This window comes from Hyla sarda, chromosome 4, assembly GCF_029499605.1.
Source record: "Hyla sarda isolate aHylSar1 chromosome 4, aHylSar1.hap1, whole genome shotgun sequence".
Lineage (NCBI taxonomy): Eukaryota > Metazoa > Chordata > Amphibia > Anura > Hylidae > Hyla > Hyla sarda.
The window spans coordinates 223,129,367-223,154,797 of NC_079192.1; the positions used below are offsets into that span (position 1 = coordinate 223,129,367).

General features: G+C 45.0%; 2 protein-coding genes across 10 annotated transcripts in view; one reads left to right on the forward strand and one right to left on the reverse strand.

Moving 5' to 3' along the window:
- C4H12orf40 (chromosome 4 C12orf40 homolog) overlaps positions 1-19,621 on the reverse strand; it is a 160,016-nt gene extending 140,395 nt beyond the window's left edge. The window contains exons 1-2 of one of the 9 annotated variants that reach the window (XM_056573666.1): positions 19,473-19,621; positions 5,559-5,679 (exon numbers count right to left, since the gene is read on the reverse strand). In XM_056573666.1, the coding sequence (XP_056429641.1) occupies positions 5,559-5,679; positions 19,473-19,495 (144 nt within the window). In that variant the 5' untranslated portion in view covers positions 19,496-19,621. Of the gene's footprint in view, positions 1-5,558; positions 5,680-15,130; positions 15,171-19,271; positions 19,441-19,472 lie in introns of those variants that run through there. The other 8 variants (XM_056573667.1, XM_056573658.1, XM_056573659.1 and 5 more) reach the window with 8 other exon arrangements.
- ABCD2 (ATP binding cassette subfamily D member 2) overlaps positions 19,521-25,431 on the forward strand; it is a 128,605-nt gene continuing 122,694 nt past the window's right edge. The window contains exon 1 of the mRNA XM_056573655.1: positions 19,521-19,655. The gene's annotated coding sequence lies outside the window, so the exon portion shown is untranslated. The remainder of the gene's footprint in view (positions 19,656-25,431) is intronic.

Here is a 25,431-nt window from a genome sequence, read left to right on the forward strand (position 1 = left end):
CGGTATCGGCCCTAAAAAAACGATATCGGTCGATCCCTAATACTCACCCTCGAAGTCTTCGACCAGCTAGTGCCACCTGCCTTTTGCCGACATGGCGAACAGGGGCGAATGGGGGACCCAGACCAAGGGTACACCGCCAGGCGCTGGTTGTTGGCGAGGAGGGGTTCACGGGTCATTCTCATCCAATGCGCCGTGCCCCTAGCTCGCATGTGGGGGATCAGTCGGCAACATGCTCCTGTCACCATACACTAGAAAAAATAAAAAAGGAGAGAAAAACTTAACTTTAAGCCTTAAGCTAGGAAAATAATAAAGAAGACAAGGTCTGGAGAGCTCCAGACCTGTGTTCACCTCCTAACTGACACTAGATAAAACTGGGTTCCCTCACTTCCAGTGGGCGGGTATATCCTGCCAGGGAGGAGCCTACTTTTTTCCCCTAGTGTCAGCGCCTCCTAGTGGCAAGAGCATATACCCATCAGTTCGGTGTCCCCCAATGAAGAGCGCCAGAGAAAAACATTTACTTAATCCCTTATCAGTGAGAGGCTAGGTTACCCATGGGTTCCCTGTAACAGCAGAACACAACACTATGGAAAGTATAAGTATTGCCGCTCCTAATTGTGTGCCATATAGTGAAACACATGAAAAGCATGCTTCTTCACAGTCACTTAACGTGTTTGTTTTGCGGTTACGTGAGGCACCGCATGCATTGGTCTTTATTCTTACAGTAGTCATTAATTATAACTTTTTGTGAATTGGAACATTTAAACTTTTTTTTATTCCAATCTAAATTTAGTAGGAGTCTGAGTCGGTGCATTGTTTGCCGACTCCAGGTACCCAAAATTTAGTCCGATTCCACAGCCCTGGGTATGAGGGCTCATTTTTTGCGCCGTGATCTGAAGTTTTTATCGGAACCATTTTTGTTTTGATTGGACTTTCTGATAATTTTATTCATTGATCATTATCTTTTTATTCATTTTTTAGTGCATGACCCCACGTTATAGACTGGGACCGGGCGCAAGGCATACAGGTATGCTCTGCATCCTTAAGAGGTTAAGGACATAGCCCATTTTGACCTTAAGGACACAGCCATTTTTTGCAAATCTGACCACCTTCACTTTATGCATTAATAACTCTGGGATGCTTTTACTATGAATTTGATTCTGAAAAAAAAATTTCGTGACATATTCTACTTACTAATATAGTGCTCATTTTTTGTTTTCAATACTTGCATCATTTCCTGGTGAAAAACTCCAAGATTTCATGAAAATTTAGCATTTTTCTAACTTTGAAACTCTCTGCTTGTAAGGAAATTGGACATGCCAAATAACATATATTCACATAAACAATATAAGTTTAGTTTATGTTGGCATCATAAGGTTGACGTTAGGGGGCAGAGCTGCGCCCATCACATGATGATGATGGGGGGGAGGGAGGGGAGGGGGGGGTAAATACCATTAAATACAATGGAACCGCCAAAATGTACAAAAATACCGTGAAACACATTTTTGGCCATACCACCCACCCCTCAAGGAACATAACAAGTGGTACAGTGAGCCTTAACACCCCACACGTGTTTCAATACCCCACACGAAATTTCAATAAAGTTGGACATGAAAATAATCATTTTTTTTTATTTACTAAAATGCTGATTTTTCATTTTCACAATGGGTAATAGGTAAAAAAAAAATGTTCCCCAAAATTGGAAACCATTTTTCTCGAGTGAGGAAATACCTCATATGTGGATGTAAAATGATCTGCAGGTGCACTAGAGGACTCAAAAGGGAGGGAGCGACATTGGGCTTTTGGAAAGCGAAGTTTGCTGAAATGGTTTTTGGGGGGCATGTCACATTTAGGAAGCCCCCATGGTGCCAGAACAGCAAAAATCACCGCACATGGCATACTATTTGGGAAACTACACCCCTTAAGGAATGTAACAAGGGATGTAGTGAGCATTTACACCCCACTAGTGTTTGACAGATCTTTGTGACAGTGGGCTGTGCAAATTAAAAATTACATTCAAAAATTACATTCAAAAATCTGTCCGTCACCTGTGGAGTGTTAAGGCTCACTGTACCCCTTGTTACATTCCATGAGGGTTGTAGTTTACAAAATGAGGTCACATGTGGGTATTTTTTTTTTTTTTTTTTTTTTTGCGTTTATGTCAGAACCGCTGAAACCAGCAGCCACCCCTGTGCAAATCACCGGTGCATGGTGCTCTCACTCCTGAGCCTTGTTGTGCGCCTGCAGAGCATTTTACGCCCACATATGGGGTATTTCCGTACTTGGGAGAAATTGTGTTACAAATTTTGTGGGTCTTAATTTCCTTTTACCTCTTATGAAAATGAAAAGTATGGGGCACCACTAGCATGAGTGTAAAAAAAATAAAATTTTACACTAACAGGTTGTGTGTAGACCCCAACTTTACCTTTTCATATGGGGTAAAAGCTCTCCAAAATTTGTAGCGCAATTTCTTCCAAGTACGGAGATACCCCCATATGTGACCCTAAACTGTTGCCTTGAAATAAGACAGGGCTCTGAAGTTGGGGGGTGACCATGCGTATTTGAGGCCTAAATTAGGGATTTTTATAGGGGTGTACCCGGATTCAAGCATTTAACTTGCCTCCCGCACCAAAAATACTGTACGTCAGTCTTCCCCAAACATGGTGCCTCCAGCTGTTGTAAAACTCACCCCATGCCTGGACAGTCAATGACTGTCTGGAAATACTGGGAGATGTTATTTTGCAACAGCTGGAGGCTCAGTTTTGGAAAAACTGAAGTACAAGATTGGGGGGGGGGGGGGTTAGAGTGAGTTTCCCGCTGCAGCGGAAAATTTGCCACATCTACATTCAATTGGGGGGGGGGGGGGGGGACAAAACTACAAATCCCAGCATGCACTGACAGACCTTGCATGCTGGGAGTTGTAGTTATGAAACCGCTAGAGGCACACTGGCTGGGATTGGGAAACACAGAGTTAGGTAATAGACCACCGCAGTGTTTCCACACCATTGTCTGTTTCCTAACTCAGTGTTTCCCAACCCATGTGCCTCCAGCTGTTGCAAAACTACAACTCCCAGCATTCATGGTCTGTCAGTGCATGCTGGGAGTTATAGTTTTGCAACAGCAGGGTTGGGAAACACTGAGTTAGGAAACAGACAATGTTTCCCAACCAGTGTGCCTCCAGTTCTTGCAATACTACAACTCCCAGCATGCCCAGACAGCCGAATGGCATGTTGGGAGTTGTAGTTATGCCACAACTGTAAGAGAACAATTTGGAGACCACTGTGTAGTGGTCTCCAAACTGTAGACCTACAGATGTTGCAAGACTTCAACTCCAAGCATGTCCAGACTGCCCAGGCTTTTATCTGTTTTTTTTTTACATAGGTTACATTTTTCTCTATAGCTTTTTAATGCTTCTTCACTGCGGTCCTCTTTTAGTAGTTTACCGTATTTATCGGCATATAAAACGCACTTTTAAAACTTAAATTTAAGGCAAAAAGTCTGATAAGTCTTCTGGTCACTGATTTAAAGCGGCCGCAGCAGCGTCTGCTTTTTAAGCGGCCACTTTAAATCAGTGACCAGCGGCGTCTCCTCCCCGCACTGTAACTTGTTTTCTCCCGCACTATCCACAGGTACTGGTGTGGTGGATAGTGCAGGAGACGCTGATTAAAATGAGCCCTATCTTGCCCGGATCTGCGCAACCTTTTAATCAGCGTCTCCCGCACAATCCACCAGTACCTGCGGATCGTGCGGGAGACAAGTGAGTTTTACTTTTCATTTTCCCTCCCTCCCCCCTCCCTCATCATTCCCCTTTCCTGCTTTTTATAGTTTTGTTTATTTTCCTTACCTGTCTGCGCTTCGGCAGGTCAGGTCAGGCGGCGGGTCTTGCGGGGTAAGCGAAGCAGATGAGTTACGTCCTCTGCCGGCTTCTCTGTGCGGCATCACTTCATTTCCTGTAGTCGCCGCCGAAAAGTGACATCAGTGATGCAGCACAGAGAAGCCGGGAGAGGACGTAACTCATCTGCTTCACTTACCCCGCAAGACAGCGGAAGCGCAGACAAGTAAGGAAAGGGGAAGAGTGGTCTTCAACCTGCGGACCTCCAGATGTTGCAAAACTACAACTCCCAGCATGCCCGAACAGCAGTTGGCTGTCCGGGCATGCTGGGAGTTGTAGTTTTTCAACATCTGGAGGTCCGCAGGTTGAAGACCACTGGATGCCATAGGAGGAACATGATGGGGGATGATGAGACAAGGGAAAATGATGAGGGGGGGAATGATGAGGGGGGGGGGGGGAATAATGGGGGAATGAGACAGGGGGAAATGATGAGGGACATGATGAGACAGGGTGGGGGGGGATGATGAGGGGGAATGATGGGGGACATGATGAGACAGGGTGGGGGATGATGAGACAGGGGGAAATGATGGTGGGGGGAGGCACTAAATGCTTAATGTCTGTATGGCTAGTGGTGGTCTATGACAGGGGGAAATGATGAGACATGGGGGGATGATGAGACATGGGGGGTGGCGATGAGAGGGGTAAATGTGGCACAGGGACTGATAAAAGGGAAGGAATGATGTGGCACTGGAGGGGATGGGACCAAACTGAGGTGCAGAAGAAAACGAAGTTGGGGGGATGATGTGGTATTTAGTCCAAGTCATTTATTTTACATTTTATTTTTTTTACTTACATTTCCCTGTTAAAATGGGGGTGCGTGTTATACGCCGATAAATACAGTAAATGCTTTATTTTTGTCATTTATTGCCCCCTTAACATTTTTATTCATCCATATTGGTTTTCTTTTATTTATGACCCTTTTATTCCCATAAGGTATATACATCTTACAGTGAGAGTTTAAGATATTTTTAAAAGTCTCCCATTTAGTGTCAGTATTCTTGTTTTTGAGGACATTATCCCATTTTATATTGTTAAGGGCTTCTCTGAGTTGGTCAAACTTTGCCTTCCTGAAGTTCATTGTTTTTGTGGCCCCTCGAGAGATTCCCTTATTGAAGAACAAGTTATAATGTATTATATTATGATCACTATTTCCTAGGTGTCCTTCTACCTGCACATTAGTTACTCTGTCAGGTCTGTTGGTTAATATTAAGTCTAGTACGGCGCCCCCTCTGGTTGGGCTCTGGGACGGATAATTGTCTTTAGCTATAGTCAGAAACCTGTTTCCTTTATGAGATTCACAGGTCTCAGTCTCCCAGTTTTTATCAGGATAGTTAAAGTCCCCCATTATTATCACCTAATTCTGATTTGCCGCCTTGTTTATTTGCTTCAGTAATTGATCTTCTGCTTCTTCCATTATGTTTGGTGGCTTATAGTAAACCCCTATCAGAATTTTATTTTTATCTCCATATATTTTTTTACCCATAATGACTCCACATTATCGTTTCCCTCCCGTATATCCTCCCGCAGTGCGGCCTTCAGACTAGACTTTACATAAAGACAGACTCCTCCCCCTTTCTGTTTTGTCTTATCCTTCCTGAATAGGACTATAACCCTGTATGTTGACCGCCAAGTCACAGGTATCATCCAACCAAGTCTCTGTTATACCCACTATGTCATAATCCTCCTCAGACATCAACCACTCCAGTTCATCAGTTTTATTGGTCAGACTTCTGGCATTAGTCAACGTGCAGTTCAATGGCATATGGTTTTTCTTCCTTTGAAGCCAATCCCTATTTAGTAGAAAAATTTACAAAATCAGCATTGGATTTAAATTTTTTTTATTTTTCTCACTGTAATTTGGGGAAAGTGGTCACCCTTACCAAAAAACAAATAAATAAATAAATTATTGTGAGAAAAGGCAGATAGCTCTGCAGGGGTCATATTCTACCTAAATTCCCTATGGAAATAAAAGTAAGATAGGAGGAGGATATACAACCTATTGGGCTGGGCCATGGCAAGAGGTCTTTTAGAAAAAGGTACTTCAGTTATCACTAAGGCTCCTTTCCCACTATGATTATTCATCCATTATTAAAATGCTAATGGCTGAACATGCTAACGGCTGAATAATGTCCATCAATGTAACGGGCATATTCATCCGTTAAGACCCATTATAACATCCCTCATGTACGGCAGTTTAACACCTCTGCCTACAGACTCCCACAGCCGGGACTACTACTACTTCCATCATGGAACAGATTTGTTTCCATGATGGGAGTAGCAATTCCCCAGCTGCTGGAGTCTGCAGACAGCTGGGGAGGCTACATTAGTGTTTGTACTACTATCCCCATCATGGAACAGACTCTGTACCATGATGGGGGTTGTAGTACAGGGGCTGAGGGATTGATTGCACCGGGTCTCACTTCTGAGACCCAATGCTATCATAAGTTATGAAACAGGGGAGCGGGCGACATGCTGCGCCCCCCTGGGATGTATCGTGTGTTTTTACTTTCAATTTTAAATCCTCTGCGGGGAGCCCTGAATAGCCGGTACAGAGGAGCCATTCAGGGCTCTCCACAGGGTTTTTAAAATGAACATTGTGAGTGGCAGTGGGGGCCATATGTATATTAAAAGCTCTGTGGGGGGCAAGATATGTAGAGCTGCAGGGGGGGGGGGGGGGGGGGATACATATAGCATATATATCTACCCCCCGCCGGCGCATTTCTCATATTATGCCACCGCAGCGCTAGGCCGGGCCGATGATGCTGATACAATACTTTTCATACATAGCGCTGCAGGGGCATACATATAACATTATCTGCCCCCCAGAGCACTTCTATATACATATGCCACCGCATCGCTATGAATGAAAAGTATTTCTATCAGCATCATCGGGCCGGTGGGGGGCACATTATAAATCCGACGGCAGTGGGGGGGGGGGGGGGGGGGGGCCATTATAAATGTGCCAACGGGGGGGGGGCACGCTAAATGCGCCGGCAGGGGGGTGGGCACACTATAAATGCGCCATTCAGGGCTCCCCGCTGGGTTTTTAAAATGAACATTGTGAGTGGCCGCAGGGGCCATATGTATATTTAAAATTGAAAGTAAAAACACACGATACATCGCAGGGTTGCAGACCAATGCCGCCAGCTCCCGCTTTACTTCTGATCGCATGAGGTCGCAGATGTGAGACCCTGTGTGATCAATCCCTCAGCCCCTGTACTACAACCCCCATCATATAACAGAGTATGTTCCATGATGGGGGTAGTAGTACAAACAATAATGTAGCCTCCCCAGCCACCGGCAGACTACCGCAATAGGGGAATTACTACTCCCATCATGGAAACAAGTCTGTTCCATGATGGGAGTAGTAGTAGTCCCTCAGCACTGCAGGAGTCTGCTGATGTCATCTCTTCTGAGCATCCGTAAAAACGGATATTATAAACCAGGTTCAAACGGATGACAAAGGCTCATCAGTTTACCATAGACTTCAATGTTAAAAATAAAGGCCGTTAATTCACCAGAATTGTCCACCGCTGAAATTCCGCAGTGTGAACGGGTCTCGTAGAAGATGCTAACGTTCACTGTGCAGAATTTTACAGGAATTCCGCAGTGTGAACATACCCTAAGAGGATGGTAGAATATATGGAAAAAAAAAAAAAACACGTTTCACTCACTCCAAGTCCACTGCTGCTGCCACTCCACACTTGTCAGTGGAAGCACCGTCTCCATACAGTTAACACAAGCACTGCAGCCTATCACTGGACTTAAATGGGCACTGTCAGATACAAAAACATTTAATATGTTGTACATCTTGACAAGACATTAACCTTTCTAATATACTTCATAAGAAATTGTTATTTCCTAGAAATAATGGCTTATAAAATCATGGCTTATAAAATGGCGTTGTCCAAGCTGAAGCACAGGCATGGACAAGGACAAAATCCAGTAAAGTGAGGGTGGGCTAGCACTCCTCTGTGTCTGATAGGACAGGAGAGATCACAGAGGAGTGCTATCAGCCAGGAGAGAGCACAGAGGAGTGCTATCAGCCAGGAGAGAGCACAGAGGAGTGCTATCAGCCAGGAGAGAGCACAGAGGAGTGCTATCAGCCAGGAGAGAGCACAGAGGAGTGCTATCAGGCATAAGAGAGCACAGAGGAGTGCTATCAGCCAGAAGAGAGCACAGAGGAGTGCTATCAGCCAGAAGAGAGCACAGAGGAGTGCTATCAGCCAGAAGAGAGCACAGAGGAGTGCTATCAGCCAGAAGAGAGCACAGAGGAGTGCTATCAGCCAGAAGAGAGCACAGAGGAGTGCTATCAGCCAAAAGAGAGCACAGAGGAGTGCTATCAGCCAAAAGAGAGCACAGAGGAGTGCTATCAGCCAGAAGAGAGCACAGAGGAGTGCTATCAGCCAGAAGAGAGCACAGAGGAGTGCTATCAGCCAGAAGAGAGCACAGAGGAGTGCTATCAGCCAGAAGAGAGCACAGAGGAGTGCTATCAGCCAAAAGAGAGCACAGAGGAGTGCTATCAGCCAGAAGAGAGCACAGAGGAGTGCTATCAGCCAGAAGAGAGCACAGAAGAGTGCTATCAGCCACAAGAGAGCACAGAGGAGTGCTATCCAACAGGAAAAAGCACAGAGGAATGCTATCCAACAGGAAAAAGCACAGAGGAGTCCTTTCAGACAGGAGAGAGCACAGAGTAGAGCTATCAGACAGGAGAGAGCACAGAGTAGAGCTATCAGACAGGAGAGAGCACAGAGGAGTCCTATCAGACAGAAGAGGGCACTTCAGCTTATAACTCAGAAATAACATTTTCTAATTATATTAAAAAAGTTAATGTTGCCAAGATGTACAACATAAGTTTTTGTATCTGACAGTGCCCATTTGATGATCATGTCCTCTTGCATATAAATACTGAGGTCTGTGAGTGACTGCAGCATTCTATGCAAAGTGTAGGTTGATGTAACTGTCATAACTACAGGGGTGTGGAAATTTTATAAAAAACTACTTGTCCACGGGACTAAAATGGAGCAAAATCTACTTGTCCCTCATGACGATCCACTTGTCCGGGCCAATTTTCACTTTTACGCTCTAATTTTTTCCTCCTCGCCCTATAATAGCCATAACTACCTACTATAAGGATATCTTAATTTTTCAATAACATTCTCTGAACCTAAAATATATATTATATATATATATATATATATATATATATATTTAGGGAAGTGAAATTGAAATAATAAAAGATAATTTTGCAGATTTGGTGGTTTTCTTTTCTACGCCATTTACCTTGTAGTTGAGGTAACATATTAGTTTTATACTTTAGGCTGCCTGATTACAGCGATACCAGATTTGTATAGTTTACGTCATCTTTTACTAATTCTGGACTTTTAAAAAAAAAAAATGATTTGACATTTTTTAACCCCTGTAGCTTTATTTTTTTTCCGCATACCAGGCTGTATGAGGGCTCATTTTTTGCGCCATAATCTATTTTTTGTATCGGTACCATTTTGGTATTGATCTGACTTTTTCATGGCTTTTTAACTTTTTTTTCTGGGATATTATAAAAATTGCAAATCTGTGGTTTGGTATTTATTTACATTTACCGTACGGGATACAATGTATAATGTTATATTTTAATAGGTTGTACAATTACGCATGAGGCGATACCAAATATGTTTATTTTTATTATGTTTGCATGTTTTTATACAGGAAAAGGGGGTGATTTAAACTTTTAACATGGAAGGGGATAATGCAGCAGTCTTCAAACTGTGCCCCTCCAGATGTTGCAAAACTACAACTCCCAGCATGCCCGGACAGCCAACGGCTGCGGGGGGGTGATCCACCCCACTAGCCCACCAGGGAGCATTCACATGTCCCTTTAGAGGCCACTGTCCACTTTGACAGCAGCGATCTAAAGGGTTATTAGCGGCGGCCCCCGGCTACTGAGAACAGCCGGGGTCTGCAGAGTATGGAGCGGGCAGGAATCCCGAGCCCGCTCCATACTCCCATGTGAGCGCCGCAAGCATCTCCCCGTGCAGATGTGCCTCCTCCCCTCAGCTTTCCGAAGCTACAGCTGGGGGGAGTGAATGCAGAGGACGCAGGTCTGCACGGGGAGCAAGAAGCCAAGCCCCCTCATCTACCCCTGCACGTCTGTAGAGCAGGGGAGAGAAGACAAATACACAGCTTCTCATCTCACCTGCTCTGCTTCGGAGGACACAGGCTGCAGAGTATGGAGCGGGCAGGAGTCGGGAGCCCGCTCCATACAGACTGCAGATCGCCGCTGCACTTGTCAGGTCCGGCCCTGCTTGCCCGAAGCCGGGCTAAGAGCCGGACAAAGTTGTGGGCGTCGGGCGATAGGAATTCCACATCCCTGTAACTACCATCTCCTGTCCCTCTGTAAATTTATCATGAAGCCAGAAAATCCCTTTGATTGCACAGCAGTGAGTGGATAAAAAAAAAAAAGGTTCAACCATCAATCTGTAAACATAATAAATGGTCTTCTAAATCCTAAGAAAGAGTATATAGAGAGAGAGGTGCTATACATACATTTGAGAAATTATGGGGGAAATTTATCAAAACTTGTGCAGAGGAAAAGTTGACTAGCTGCCCATATCAACCAATCAGATTTATTCCTTCAGATTGTAACATCCGCGGTCTGGCCAGACCCGCTGGCCATGAGCGCTCTGGCATGTCCCTGCTGCCGTTGGGGCTGGGATTTGCATCGCGGGATGCGCCCGCCCTGTCCTTGCAGCCCCGGTGTGCGTGCCCACACCTCCTAGGGCGCGCATGCGCCGGAGCTCCAAATCTTAAAGGGCCAGTGCTCATTTAGTCAAGTGTCTATACCTGCACACTCTTCCTTAAATTTCAGCTCCTCCCTTGGTTCCCTGCCGGATCTTTGGTTGTCTATTGCCATAGTGAAAGTTCTGTGTCTCTGTTACTGTGTACCTGTTCCTTGCTACCTTCCTGCCCTGACCTACTGCCATCTTGCCACGTCCTGCCTGTCTCCTTCTGTGACACGTCACCTCCCAGCTACCTGTGTGGACGAGTCGTGCAAGGAGTAGGAACCTGGGTGCCGCAGCAAGTCCATCCCGCTTTGCGGTAGGCTCTGGTGAAAACCAGCAGCACCTTAGACTCCACTCCTTGGCACGGCTCATGTCATCATCCACATAGGCCAAGAGTATCCACCACCTGCTGTGACCATAACAGTAAGATCTGGCCATGGATCTCGCTGGGGTGCCTTTGCCAGATGTCATAAAGTTTACATGTTTTTACTTCTGGAAGACATCAGAGGGCTTCAAAGTTCAGCAACAATTTTCCAATTTCACATAAAATTTTCAAAATCTGAATTTTTCAGGGACCAGTTCAAATTTGAGGGGTCTTCATATTAGAAATACCCCATAATTGACCCCATTATAAAAACTGCACCCCCAAAGTATTAAAAATGACATTCAGAAAGTGTGTTAACCCTTTAGGTATTTCACAGGAATAGCAGCAAGGTGAAGGAGAAAATTCTAAATCTTCATTTTTTACTCTCACATGTTCTCGTAGACCCAGTTTTTGAAATTTTAGAAGGGGAAAAAGCCCCCCAAAATTTGTAACCCAATTTTTCTCGAGTAAGGAAATATCTCATATGTGGATTGTATCTCAAGAAAAGCAGAAAGCCGGCACTGCCGCTTACCAATTGCCGGAGGTGGTGTGAACTCCTGCTACTTCTTTCCTCATATGTCGATGTCAAGTGCTCTGTGGATGCACTACAAGGCTCAGAAGGGAAGGAGCCACAATGGGATTTTGGAGAACAAGTTTTTTCTGAAATGGTTTTTGGGGGGCATGTAACATTTAGGAAGCCCCTATGGTGCCAGTACAGCCCCCCCCCCCCCCCCCCAAAAAATAAAAAAATTAAATAAAAACATGGCATACTATTTTGGAAACTACCCCCCTCATGGAACGTAAGCAAGGGGTCCAGTGAGCCTTAACACCCAACAGGGGTTTGACGACTTTTTGTTAAAGTCGGATGTGTAAATGAACTTTTTTTTTTTCACTAAAATGTTTTTTCCCCAAATTTTAAATTTTTACAAGGGGTTATTGAAGAAAATGCCCCCCAAAATTTGTAACCCCATCTTTTCCGAGTATGGAAATACCCCATGTGTGGATGTTAAGTGCACTGTGAGCACACTACAATGCTCAGAATAGAAGTCGTCACATTTGGCTTTTGGAAAGCAAATTTTGCTGAAATGTTTTTTTGGGGACATGTTGCATTTAGGAAGCCCCTATGGTGCCAGAATAGCAAAAAAAAAAAAAAAAAAAAAACACATGGCATACTATTTTGGAAACAACACCCCTCAGGGAACGTAACAAGGGGTACAGTGAGCCTTAACACCCCACAGGTGCTTGACAAATTTCCGCTAAAGTTGGACCCGAAAATGAAAAATTCGATTTTCTTCACTAAAATGCTGGTGTTACCTCAAATTTTTCATTTTCACAAGGGGCAATTGGAGAAAAAGCCTCCCAAAATTTATAACCCCATATCTTCTGAGTATGGAAATACTCCATATGTGGATGTAAAGTGCTCTGCGGGTGAACTACAATGCTCAGAAGAGAAGGAGCACCATTGAGCTTTTCCGCTTTTGGTGAGAGAATTGGTTGGAATAAAAGTGGGAGGCCATGTGTGGGAGGCACATAGTGCCTGTGAACATTTACACCCCACTGGTGTTTGACAGATCTTTGGAACGGCATGCGCATTTGAGGCCTAAATTGGGGATTTGAATCCGCCACAAAAATACCCTATGGCAGTGTTTCCCAAACGGGGTGTCTCCAGCTGTTGCAGAACTCCCAGCACGACTGGACAGTCAGTGGCTGCCCGTCAATACTGGGAGTTTTTGCTTTTCAACAGCTGGAGGCTCCGTTTTGGAAACAGTGCTGTACAAGACTTTTATTTATTTATTTATTGGGGGAGGGACTGTGTAGGGGTATGTGTCTATGTAGAGTTTTACTTTTTATTTTGTGTAAGTGTAGTGTAGTGTTTTTAGGGTACATTCACATGGGCGGGTTTACAGTGAGTTTCTCGCTGGGAGTTTGAGCTACGGCATAAAATTTGCAGCATCTCAAACTTGCAGCAGAAAGCTCGCTGTAAACCTGCCTGTGTGGGGGGGGGGGGGGAGGAGGAATCTTCAGCTGTTGCAAAACTACAACTCCCAGCATGCACTGACAAACCATACATGCTGGAAGTTGTAGTTATGCAACAGCTGGAGGCTCATTGGTTGCAAAACACAGAGTTTGTTACTTATCTCAGAGTTTCGCAACTAATGTGACTCCAGCTGTTGCAAAACTAGAACTCCCAACATGTACAGTCTCTCAGTGCATGCTGGGAGTTGTGTTTTTGCAACAGCTGGAGGCACACTGGTTGCAAAACACTGAGTTAGGTAACAAACTGTTTCACAACCAATGGGTCTCCAGCTGTTTAAAAACTGCAACAATCAGCATGCATTGACAGTCGAAGGGCATGCTGACAGTTGTAGTTTTGCAACAGCTGGTGGCACACTGCTACAACTCCCAGCATGCCTTTTTGTAGTCTGTGAATGTTGGGAGTTGTAGTTATGCCACAGCTGGATGCACACTTTTCTAAAGAAAAAATGTGCCTCCAGCTGTTGCATAACTACAACCCCCAGCATGCACAGACTACCAAAGGGCATTGCTGGGAGTTTTTAGTTGGAACTCCAGCTGTTGCAAAACTACAACTCCCAGCATGCCCTTTTGCTTTGCATGCTGAGAGTTGTTGCCAAGCAACAGCAGGAGGTGAACAGGCCTCACCTCCTGCTGTATCCAGCCGCCGGGACCACCGCCGCTGCTACCACCAATCCTGCTGCTCCTGTTGCCGCCACCGCACCAGAGGGGACCCCCGCCGGACCAGGGAGAGGTAGGAGACCGCCGCCATGATTGCCGTCCCGATCACCGCCCAGCAGGGTCATGATCAGTTGGTCGTTCCGACCGATCACGTGATCATGAGGCAGCACCCATGCCACCTCACTCCTGCTGGGTAAGGGTGAATGGGGCTGTCTCGGACAGCCCCATTCACCCTTTTATCCGGGTCACCAGAGACCCGATTGACCCAGAATCGTTGCTTATCGCCGCTCTGAATTGACCGCCGACATGGGGGGGTTTCAGGACCCCCCCCCCCCCCAGGGGTTTGCATGGGGTGCCTGCTGATCGATATCAGCAATCGCCCTGGTCCGGACCGAAATTCCCACGGGCGTACCCATACGCCCTCAGTCCTTAAGGACTTTAAAACGGGGGCGTATGGATACGCTCGGCGTCCTTAAGGGGTTAAATTTCAGCTCCTCCCTTGGTTCCCTGTTGGATCTTTGGTTGTCTATTGCCATAGTGAAAGTTATGAGTCTCTGTTACTGTGTTCCTGTTCCTTGCTACCTTCCTGCCCTGCACCTGTGTTCCTGCCCTGACCTCCTGCCATCTTGCCACGTCCTGCCAGTCTCCTTCTGTGCCATGCCACCTCCCAGCTACCTATGTGGATGAGTCGTGCCAGGGGTAGCGACCTGGGTTTTCACCATAGCCGCAAAGCAGGATGGTCTTGCTGCGGCAGGCTAGGGTGAAAACCAGCGGCACCTTAGACTCCGCTCCCTGGCACAGCTCTCGTCATCTCGTCACACAGGCCCAGAGGATCCACCACCTGCCGTGACCTTAACACAGATGTGTCTTTGAAAATGAAAGAAGCAATCTGATTGGTTGCTATGGGCAACTTTTCCTCAGCACTGGTTTTAATAAATCTCCCAGGATTTAAAGATAAACACATCAGGCCTGGAATCAAGAGCATTGATTAGATACAGGTGGTGCCTTGTGTAAATATAACACCAAACATCAGAGACAGTCAGGTACTAACAGAAACAACAGTTGGTAAATGTTAAAGAGTACCTGTCACAGTGACCTGTGGTATGTTGTAATTCATGGAGGCCCCTCTGCTGAATTTCCCCATCTATCTCTAAAATGAATGGGCAACAGTGCTCAGCTGATCGCTTTGCCCACTTGTATCTCTTCAACACATTTCAGCTTTGCTCTTTGAGCTATACATGCAGTGTACAGATTCACAATAGAATTCATAGGCTTTAGAGCAGTGCCAAATAGAGACGAGTAGTGCTGCCCAGTCATATTACAGATTGGAATCAAAACTTCTGACATGTACAGTATAAGTCTCTATCTCACCCCAGCCAAAGTTACTATTGCATTTATACATACTCTCTGTTTCTGTCTCTCTTGTTTTAAAACCATTCTGCTCCTATGGAAAAATGTCATAAGATTTACTTTTGCGCAATTTAAAATTGACTGTAAAATGTCAACAAAAGATGCAGGCATACCCTACTCCTCATTTTTTTAAATAAACAGAAGCTAGTTTGTGATAAATATGGATTTTTGTATTTAGGCATATGAACATTTTGGCCTCAAGGAAATGTTATTTTTGCATCTTTGTTTTTTCCTCATCGCATTCTAAAAATCCCCTTTAATTTTACCATAAAATGTATCGCAAAACAAAAAATTATTATTCACTTATGTTTGAAAACTGAAAAGAAAACCACAATTTTGCAAATGGAAGGTTTCATTTTCACGCTGTAAACTTCACAGTAAAAATGGCAGGTTTTCTTTATTTTGTAGGTTAATATGATCAAAATGATACCCATAATTAGATACTTTTCTATTACTGTATTGCTTTTAAAAAGTATCAAAAATAAGTATGTTTAAAAGCGTATTCCGGCTTTATACATCTTATCCGCAATCTCGGTGCAGCCCCCGGCATTCTGTTCCGGGAGCTTCCCCCGAGACCTAAACCTGACATCATGGCCACACACCCTTCATTCATGTATATGGGAGGGGGCATAGTGGCAGTCACGCCCCCTCCCATAAACATGAATGGAGGGGGTGTGGTGTGACGTCATGAGGGGGCATAGCCGTAACATCACATCTCTGTCTCAGGGGCAACGCCCGGCACAGAATGTTGGAGGCTGCATTGAGATAGCGTGGGTCCCAGAGGCGGTACACCTGCGATCATACACCTTATCCCCTATCCTTTGGATAGGAGATAAGATGTATAAAGCTGGAATACCCCTTTAACCCCTTAAGGACCCAGGGTTTTTCCGTTTTTGCATTTTCCTTTTTTCCTCCTTACATTTGAAAAATCATAACTCTTTCAATTTTGCACCTAAAAATCCATATTATGGCTTATTTTTTGCGGCACCAATTCTACTTTGTAATGACATCAGTCATTTTACCCAAAAATGTACAGCGAAACGGAAAAATAAATCATTGTGAGACAAAATAGGAAAAAAAAAACACCATTTTGTACATTTTGGGGGCTCCCGTTTCTACACAGTACATTTTTCGGTAAACATGAGACCTTCTCTTTATTCTGTAGGTCCATACAGTTAAAATGATACCCTAATTGTATAGGTTTGATTTTGTCGTACTTCTAAAAAAAAATCATAACTACATGCAGGAAAATTTATACGTTTAAAATTGTCATCTTCTGACCCCTCTAACTTTTTTATTTTTCCGCATACGGGGATGTATGAGGGCTCAATTTTTGCAATGTGAAGTTATATTGGTACCATTTATGTTTTGCTCAGACTTTGATTGCTTTTTTATACATTTTTTTTATGTTATAAAAAGTGACAAAAAAATTTGGAATTTTTTAAAGTGTACGCCATTGACCGTGCGGTTTAATTAACGATATATTTTTATAGTTCGGACATTTACACAAGCGGCGATATCACATATGATTATATTTATTTACATAGTTTGTTTTTTAAATGGGAAAAGGGGGCTGATTAAAACTTTTATTAGGGAAGGGGTTAAATCACATTTATTAAAGGGGTTCTCCGGTGCTTAAACATCTTATCCCCTATCCAAAGGATAGGGGATAAGATGGCTGATCGCGGGAGTCACGCCGCTCGGTCTGATTACGGGCAACTAAAGGGCGGGCGGCGTGAGACGTCACGCCTGCGCCGGCGTGTGACGTCACGCTCTGCCCCGCAATGCAAGCCTACGGGAGGGGGCGTGATAGCTATCACGCCCCCTCCCGTGGGCTTGCATTGAGGGGCGGAGCGTGACGTCACACGCCGGCGCAGGCGTGAAGTCACACTCCGCCAGCCCTGTAGTCGCCGGTAATCAGTCCCGGAGCGAACACGCTCCGGGGACTGATTACAAACGGGGTGCCGCGTGCATGATCCTGGGGGCTCCCAGCGGCGGGACTCCCGCGATCAGCCATCTCATCCCCTATCCTTTGGATAGGGGATAAGATGTTTAAGCACCAGAGAACCCCTTTAAACTATTTACACTTTTTTTTGTAATGTTATAGCCCCCATTGGGAAATATAACATGCAATACATTGATTGCAAACACTGATCAATGCTATGCCATAGCATTGCATTGATCAGTGTTATCGGCGCTCCACTACTCCTGCCTGGATCTCAGACACAGAGCAGTAAATCGGCGATCGGACAGCGAGGAGGCAGGTAGGGACCCTCCTCGTGTCATAACAGCTGATTGGGACACTGCGGTGGTCCCGATCAGCCTGACTGAGCTACCAGGAATTATTTTTTTTCAACTTTAGATATGCCGATCAACTTTGATTGCCGCGTCTAAAGGTTTAATACCGGGGCATCACCGCGATCGGTGAGGTCCAGAATTAGCCACAGGTCCCGGCTACTGACCCGATATGACGCGGGGTCACCGCGTGACCGTGCATTATTTCACGGGAGTGGGCGCAGGACAAATAGGTACACCCTGCATCCTTATGAGGTTAATGTGTAAAAATAAATAAACGCCCCTTTACAAATAAAACACTTATTACCCCCCCCCAAAAAAAAACAAAAAAACGCCCAAACCTTTACATAAGTATTGCCACGCCTGTAATGACTTGTACAATAAAAAAAAATAATGGTATTATGGTTAGAGATGAGCGAACTTACAGTAAATTAGATTCGTCACCAACTTCTCGGCTCGGCAGTTGATGACTTTTCCTGCATAAATTAGTTCAGCTTTCAGGCGCACCAGTGGGCTGGAAAAGGTGGATACAGTCCTAGTAGACTCCTAGGAATGTATCCACCTTTTCCAGCCCACCGGAGCACCTGAAGGCTGAACTAATTTACGCAGGATAAGTCATCAACTGCCGAGCCGAGAAGTTTGTGACGAATCGAATTTACTGTAAGTTCGCTCATCCCTAATTATGGTATTTATCCTGCACAGTGACTGCTGTTTAAAAAAAAATATATATATTGGTTCAAAACATGGTATGAAAAAGATCAAAAGATAGAATATATTGCAAAAATGGTACCTATAAAAGAGCCCCCACAAAATGGTGTTGGAAGAAAAATGAAAAAGTTATGACTGTCAGAACACGACAACACAAAAATGGGGAAAAAATGGATTTTCTAGAGAAAAGGAAAAAGAACATTAAAAAAAAGCTATAAAAATTGGGTAATGCCATAATCGGCCCGACCCACAGAATAAAAATAACATATTTTTTACCATACAGTGAATGCTATAAAAAAATATTTAAAGAAAATATATGAAGGTAAGTTAAAGTTTGTTTTTTACATTTTTGCCGCACGGACACAGGGGAAGTGAAAAGTGTTGCGTCACAGGTCTCCTTTAGAGCAGATTTGACGCACAGGATTTCAAGCTGTGTTCAGTTTACACTGAAATCTGCAGCAGAAAATCCTGTGCATCAAATCTGCACAGAATACTATACGTGTGAATAGACCATTAAAGTGTAGTTTGCGTGCGACTATGCTCATTTCGTATTATGCCAGTATATCTTTTAGTTGTAGGATAAAGAGGAACGCCTGCTCTGCTATTCTGTCCCACAGATAAAATGTGTAGCATGAGGCAGTCTGAACAGTCACGAATAGAATACAATTTATTTAAGGCCTATGGGTAAATTCTTGAACATGCCTCTGATGCTATTTCTATGCCTATGTGGTATAGTGCCCATCCTAAATGTGATGGGGACTGAAGATGCCAAGAAACTCACAATGACAAGGATTGGGTATGAATTGGTATTTCTATTGACATAGGGGGAGATTTATCAAAAACTGTGCAGATAGCAACCAGATCGTTTCTTTCATTTTTAACAAGCCCTCTGCAAAATTAAAGAAGCGATCTGATTGGTTACTATGGGAAACAGGGAAACTTTTCCTTTTCACGTTTTGATAAATCTCCCTATGGTGCTTTGTAGTAAATGACATTTTTCTATGTAATTAGCACATATAACAGGGTCGGTAGTTTCCCTCATAATATATATATTGATGACGTACAGGGACGAAGAACAGAACTGATAACCCCTTAAAGACATATCCATTTTGTTCTATAATGTTTACTTTACCAGTCAAGCAGTAAGAATGTTGTTTAATAAACCTCAGAGAGTGACTGCGCAATGGATGAGGTACAGGGGCACCAGACAGCATTCACTTCAGTCACCGCGTGTTACACCAAACAGAAGCATTCGTAGATTACTGTGCAATAGCTGGATGGCCACACATGTACATTAGTAACATATACAGTATACAAGCTGTTAACAACCTACCGAGAGCCACCGACCCAGTTCATTGCGCCAGACAAAACGTCACAGGAGGCGGAAATGGCGGGAACAGGGATGAATTTGCGTCATGTGACCTGACCGAGCGGCTCCCTTACAGAGTGTATGCGGTGACCTCTCTGTCAGCGGCTTCTCCTCTGCTGAAGTCATTTGCTATAACTATGAAATAAAGTAAAGGGGAACTCTGGCCATTATTGTTCCTAATATAAGAGGAATAATGTATAAAGCTCGTGCATGTATTTCTTTCCACCACTGATGATCATGAAATATAAGGAGGTGGGCCATATGCAGTGCTTATGTTTGGTGAACTATACTTTAACCCCTTAAGGCTTCTTTCACACTAGCAAATTACTCCGTTTTGCAAGTTCCATCGCTAGTTCCATCCTAAAATCAGCTGTCACCCTCAGTAACCAAATCATAAGTCCGTTAGAAAATCCCATTATAGTCTATGGGATTTTTCAAATATCCGTTTTAATCCATTATATTCCGTTATTGATAACGGATGTTATTTTGTGACGGAAGATAGTACGGAAGAAAATAGTTCATGCACTATTTCTCCCGTTACTATCTTCCGTAACCAACTAACGTCCGTTATCAATAACGGACTATAATGGATTAAAACGGATATTAGAAAATCCCATAGACTATAATGGAATTTTCTAACGGACGTATAGGATTTGGTTACTGCCGGTGACAGCTGATTTTAGGACAGAACTTGCTAAACGGAGTAATTTGCTAGTGTGAAACAAACCTTAATAAAGACCGAGGGCGTACGGGTACGTCCTGACGCCCTGGTAGTTAAAGGGGTAGTCCAGTGGTGAAAAACGTATCCCCTATCCTAAGGATAGGGGATACGTTTGAGATCGCGGGGGGTCCAACCGTTGGGGCCCCCTGCGATCTCTCTGTACGGGGGCCAGGCTCTCCGGCCAGATAGTGGGTGTCGACCTCCGCACGAAGTGGCGGCAGACACGCCCCCTCAATACATCGCTATGGCAGAGCCGGAGATTGCCGAAGGCAGCGCTTCGGCTCTGCCATAGAGTTGTATTGAGTGGGCGTGTCGGTCGCCGCTTTGTGCGGGGGGTTGACACGCCCCCTTCGCGCGGGCTGTCGGGGCCCCATACAGGAGATCGCAGGGGGCCCCAGCGGTCGGACCCCCGCAATCTCAAACTTATCCCCTATCCTTAGGATAGGGGATAAGTTGTTCACCACTGGGTTCACCACTGGACTACTCCTTTAAGGATCTAGGACGTACCTGTACGCCCATGGGAATTTCGGTCCCCGCCGGGCGGGGAACGGACCGGGGTGACTGCCGATATCGATCAGCAGGCACCCCACACAAATGCCACACGAGACAGCGATCAGTACATGCTGGGATTTGCAGTTTTGCAACAGCTGGAGGGCTACCTTCTGGAGATCACTGTGCAGTGGTCTCTAAACTGTGGCCCTCTAGATCTTGCAAAACTACAACTCCTAGCATGCCCACACAGCAGTTTGCTGTCTGGGCATGCTGGGATTTTTAGTTTTGCAACATCTGGAGTGCCACAGTTGGAGATCACTGTGCAGTGGGCTTTAAACTGTAGCCCTCCAGATGTAGCAAAACTGAAAATCCCAGCATGCCCAAACAGCTGTCTCGGCATGCTGGAAGTTGGTAGTTGCGTATCTCCAGCTGTTGCATAACTACATCTCCCAGCATGCCCTTCGGCGGTCAGCACATGCTGGGAGTTGTAGTTTTGCAACAGCTGGAGGCACACTGGTTGGAAAATACTGAGTTAGGTAACAGAACCTAACTGAATGTTTTCCAACCAGTGTGCCTCCAGCTGTTGCAAAAGTACAACTCCCAGCATGCATGGTCTGTCAGTACATGCTGGGAGTTGTAGTTTTGAAACAACTGGAGGTTTGCACCCCCATGTGAATGTACAGGGTACATTCACATGGGTGGAATTACAGCAAGTTTCCTGCTTTAAGTTTCAGCTGCGACAAATTTTTTGCTGCAGCGCAAACTGCTGGCGGAAACTCACTGTGAACCTGCCAGTGCGAATGTACCCTAAAAACACTACACTACACTACTACAAAATTAAGAGTAAAACATTACATATACACCCCCTTACACTCGTATACATCGGGATTACACATTTTAGTAAGATTTCTCTCCTTTTACCCCTTGTAAAAATTCAATAACTGGGTCTACAAGAACATGCCAGTGTAAAAAATGAAGATTTTGAATTTTCTGCTGCAATTTGCTGCTATTCCTGTGAAACACCTAAAGGGTTAACAAACCTTTTGAATGTCATTTTGAATACTTTGAGGGGTGCAGTTTTTATAATGGGGTATTTCTAATAAGAAGGCCCTTCAAATACACTTCAAAACTGAACTGGTCCCTGAAAATTTTTGATTTAGAAAATTTTGTGAAAGATTGGAAAATTGCTGCTATACTCTGAAGCCCTCTGATTGTCTGAGTCCTTAAGGCCCAAATGGGCTGAGTCCATAAGGGGTTAATGCTTAAAGTGACAGTGGTCAAATGTGCAAAAAATGGCCGGGTCCTACACTGAAAATTGGCTGGGTCCTTAAGGGGTTAAAGGGGTACTCCACTCTAAACATCTTATCCCCTATACAAAGGATAGGGGATAAGATGTAAGATCGGTGCACTGAGCGATGGCCATTGTTACTGCGCATACGCAGGTCCCTTGCTACACCCGGAAGTCGGGAGTAACAAGGCTTCAGCGAGAGGGTGAAAGGTTTAGGCGCATACGCTCTGCAGACAAAGTGCTGCACTCACAGTGCATGAGACTCCATGTCACCAGGATGTGGAGTTGAAGGCAATTATTATACTAATTAAGGGGCAGGCTTAAGACGCGTCGAAGGGCAGACAGCCAGCGGGGGCCCGCCTTGAAGCACGATGCAGGGACCAAACAATGGAATTTTACCGACGCATAACTCAGCAGCAATTAGAGGAAGAAAACTAAGTGACCCCTTATTGGATTCCTGTTCATCCACACTATAACCCAGTGTATTGGGTTTAGTGTGCGTGAACTTGGTGACAGTTTTCCTTTAACCCCTTAAGGACCAAGGGCTTACAGGTACGCCTTTGCTCCCTGGCACTTAAGGACCAAGGGCGTACCTGTACGCCCGCAGGAATTTCAGTTCGGGCCGGGGTGACTGCTGATATCTATCAGCAGGCACCCCGAGCAAATGCCCAGGGGGGTCATTTGACCCCCCCCCCCCCCCATGTCGGCCCCCATGTGAATTCACACTTGCGATTTGCGGCTATTCCGGGTCATACGGGTCTATAGTGACCCAGTGACCTGGAAAATAAAGGGGATCGCGGATGTCCTAGACACCCACGATCCCCTTGGAGCAATAGGAGTGAGGTGGCAGAGGTGCCACCCCTCCTATCTCTGCTATTGGTGGTCTAAACGTGACCACCAATAGCAGATCGGGGGCGGAGGGGTTTACTTTCGTTTCCCCTTTCTGGCCACCCACAATAGGCGGGGCAGGACGGGGAAACCGACAGGGACCGGCGCCGAAGATCCACTTACCCATCTGCGGCGGCAGCGGCCGACGATCGGCGGAAGAAGAGGACGGCGACGCAGCTCCCTGGATCCGACGGAAGCGGGTGAGTTATTTAGCAACATCTGGAGGGCTACAGTCTGAGACCACTATAGTGATCTCTAAACTGTAACCCTCCAGATGTTGCAAAACTACAACTCCCAGCATGCCCAGAGAGCTGTTTAGGCATGCTGGGAGTTGCAGTTTTGCAACAGCTGGAGGTCTACAGTTTGAGACCACTGCACAGTGATCTCTATACTGTGCACCTCCAGATCTTACAAAATTACAACTGATAGCATGCCCACACAGCAGTTTGCTGTCTGGGCATGCTGGGAGTTGTAGTTTTGCAACAGCTGGAGGCACACTGGTTGGAAAATACTGAGTTAGGGAACAGAACCTAACTGAAGGTTTTCCAACCAGTGTGCCTCCAGCTGTTGCAAAAGTACAACTCCCAGCATGCACGGTCTGTCAGTACATGCTGGGAGTTGTAGTTTTGAAACAGCTGGAGGTTTGCCCCCCCCATGTGAACGTACAGGGTACATTCACACTGGCAGGTTTACAGTAAGTTTACTACAAGTATGAGCTGCGGCAAATTTTTCGCCGCAGCGCAAACTCCTAGCGGTAAATTCACTGTAAACCTCTGCCAGTGTGAACGTACCCTAAAAACACTACACTAAACTACACTAACACATAATAAACGGTAAAACACTACATTTACACCCCCTTACACTGTCACCCCAATAAAAAAAAAAACGTATTGTACGGCAGTGTTTCCAAAACAGAGCCTCCAGCTGTTGCAAAACAACAACTCACAGCATTTCCGGACAGCCACTGACTGTCCAGGCATGCTGGGAGTTTAGCAACAGCTGGAGGCACCCTGTTTGGGAATCACTGGCGTAGAATATCCCTTTGTCCACCCCTGTGCAATCCCTAATTTAGTCCTCAAATGCGCATGGCGCTCTATCACTTCAGAGCCCTGTTGTATTTCAAGGAAACAGTTTAGTGCCACATATGGGGTATTTCCGTACTCGGGAGAAATTGCACTACTAATTTTGGGGGCATTTTTCCTTTTACCCCTTATGAAAAAGAAAAGTTGGGGTCTACAAAGGAAAAAAAGACCCCCAAAATTTGTAACGCAATTTCTCCTGAGTACGGAAATACCCTATATGTGGGCGTACAATGCTCTGCGAGCGCACAACAAGGCTCAGGAGTGAGAACGCACCATGTACATTTGAGGCCTAAATTGGTGATTTGCACAGGGGTGGCTGATTTTACAGCGGTTCTGACATAAACCCAAAAAAATAAATACCCACATGTGACCCCATTTTGGAAATGACACCCCTCACGGAACGTAACAAGTGGTATAGTGAGCCTGAACACCCCACAGGTGTTTGAAGAATTTTTGTTACAGTTGGACGTGAAAATGAAATTTTTATTTTCATTAAAGTTGAATGGGAAAATGAAAAAAAAATTTTTTCACTAAAATGCTGGTATCTTCCTAAATTTTTCATTTTCACAAGGGAAAAAGAGGAAAAAAGCCCCCCAAAATTTGTAACCCCATTTCTTCTGAGTAAGAACATACCCCGTATGTGAATGTAAAGGGCTCTATGGGTGCACTACAATGCTCTGAAGAGAAGGAGCGCCGTTGGGATTTTGAAGAGAAAATTTGTCCGGAATTGAAGGCCACTTGTGTTTACAAAGCCCCCATGTTGCCAGAACAATGGACCCCCACCCCACATGTGACCCCATTTTAGAAACTACACCCCTCATGTAATGTAATAAGGGGTACAGTGAGCATTTACGCCCCACAAGTGTCTGACAGATTTTTGGAACAGTGATCCGTGAAAATGAAAAATTTAATTTTCCATGTTGCACAGCCCACTGTTCCAAAGATCTGTCAAACGCCAGTGGGGTGTAAATGTTCACTGCACCACTTATTAAATTCTGTGAGGGGTGTAGTTTCCAAAATAGGGTCACATGTGGGGGGTCCACTGTTCTGGCACCACGGGGGGCTTTGTAAATGCACATGGCCCCTGACTACCATTCCAAACGAATTCTCTTTCCAAAAGCTCAATGGTGCTCCTCCTCTTCTGAGCATTGTAGTTCGCCCGTAGTGCACATCAGGTCAACTTATGGGGTACCTCCATACTCAGAAGAGATGGGTTTACAAATTTTGAGGGGTATTTTCTGCTATTAACCCTTGCAAAAATTAGAAATTTGGGGGGAAAAACACATTTTAGTGAAAAAAATATATATTTTTTTTACATATGCAAAAGTCGTGAAACCTCTGTTGGGTATTAAGGCTCACTTTATTCCTTGTTACGTTCCTCAAGGGGTCTAGTTTCCAAAATGGTATCCCATGTGTTTTTTTTGCTGTTCTGGCACCATAGGGGCTTCCTAA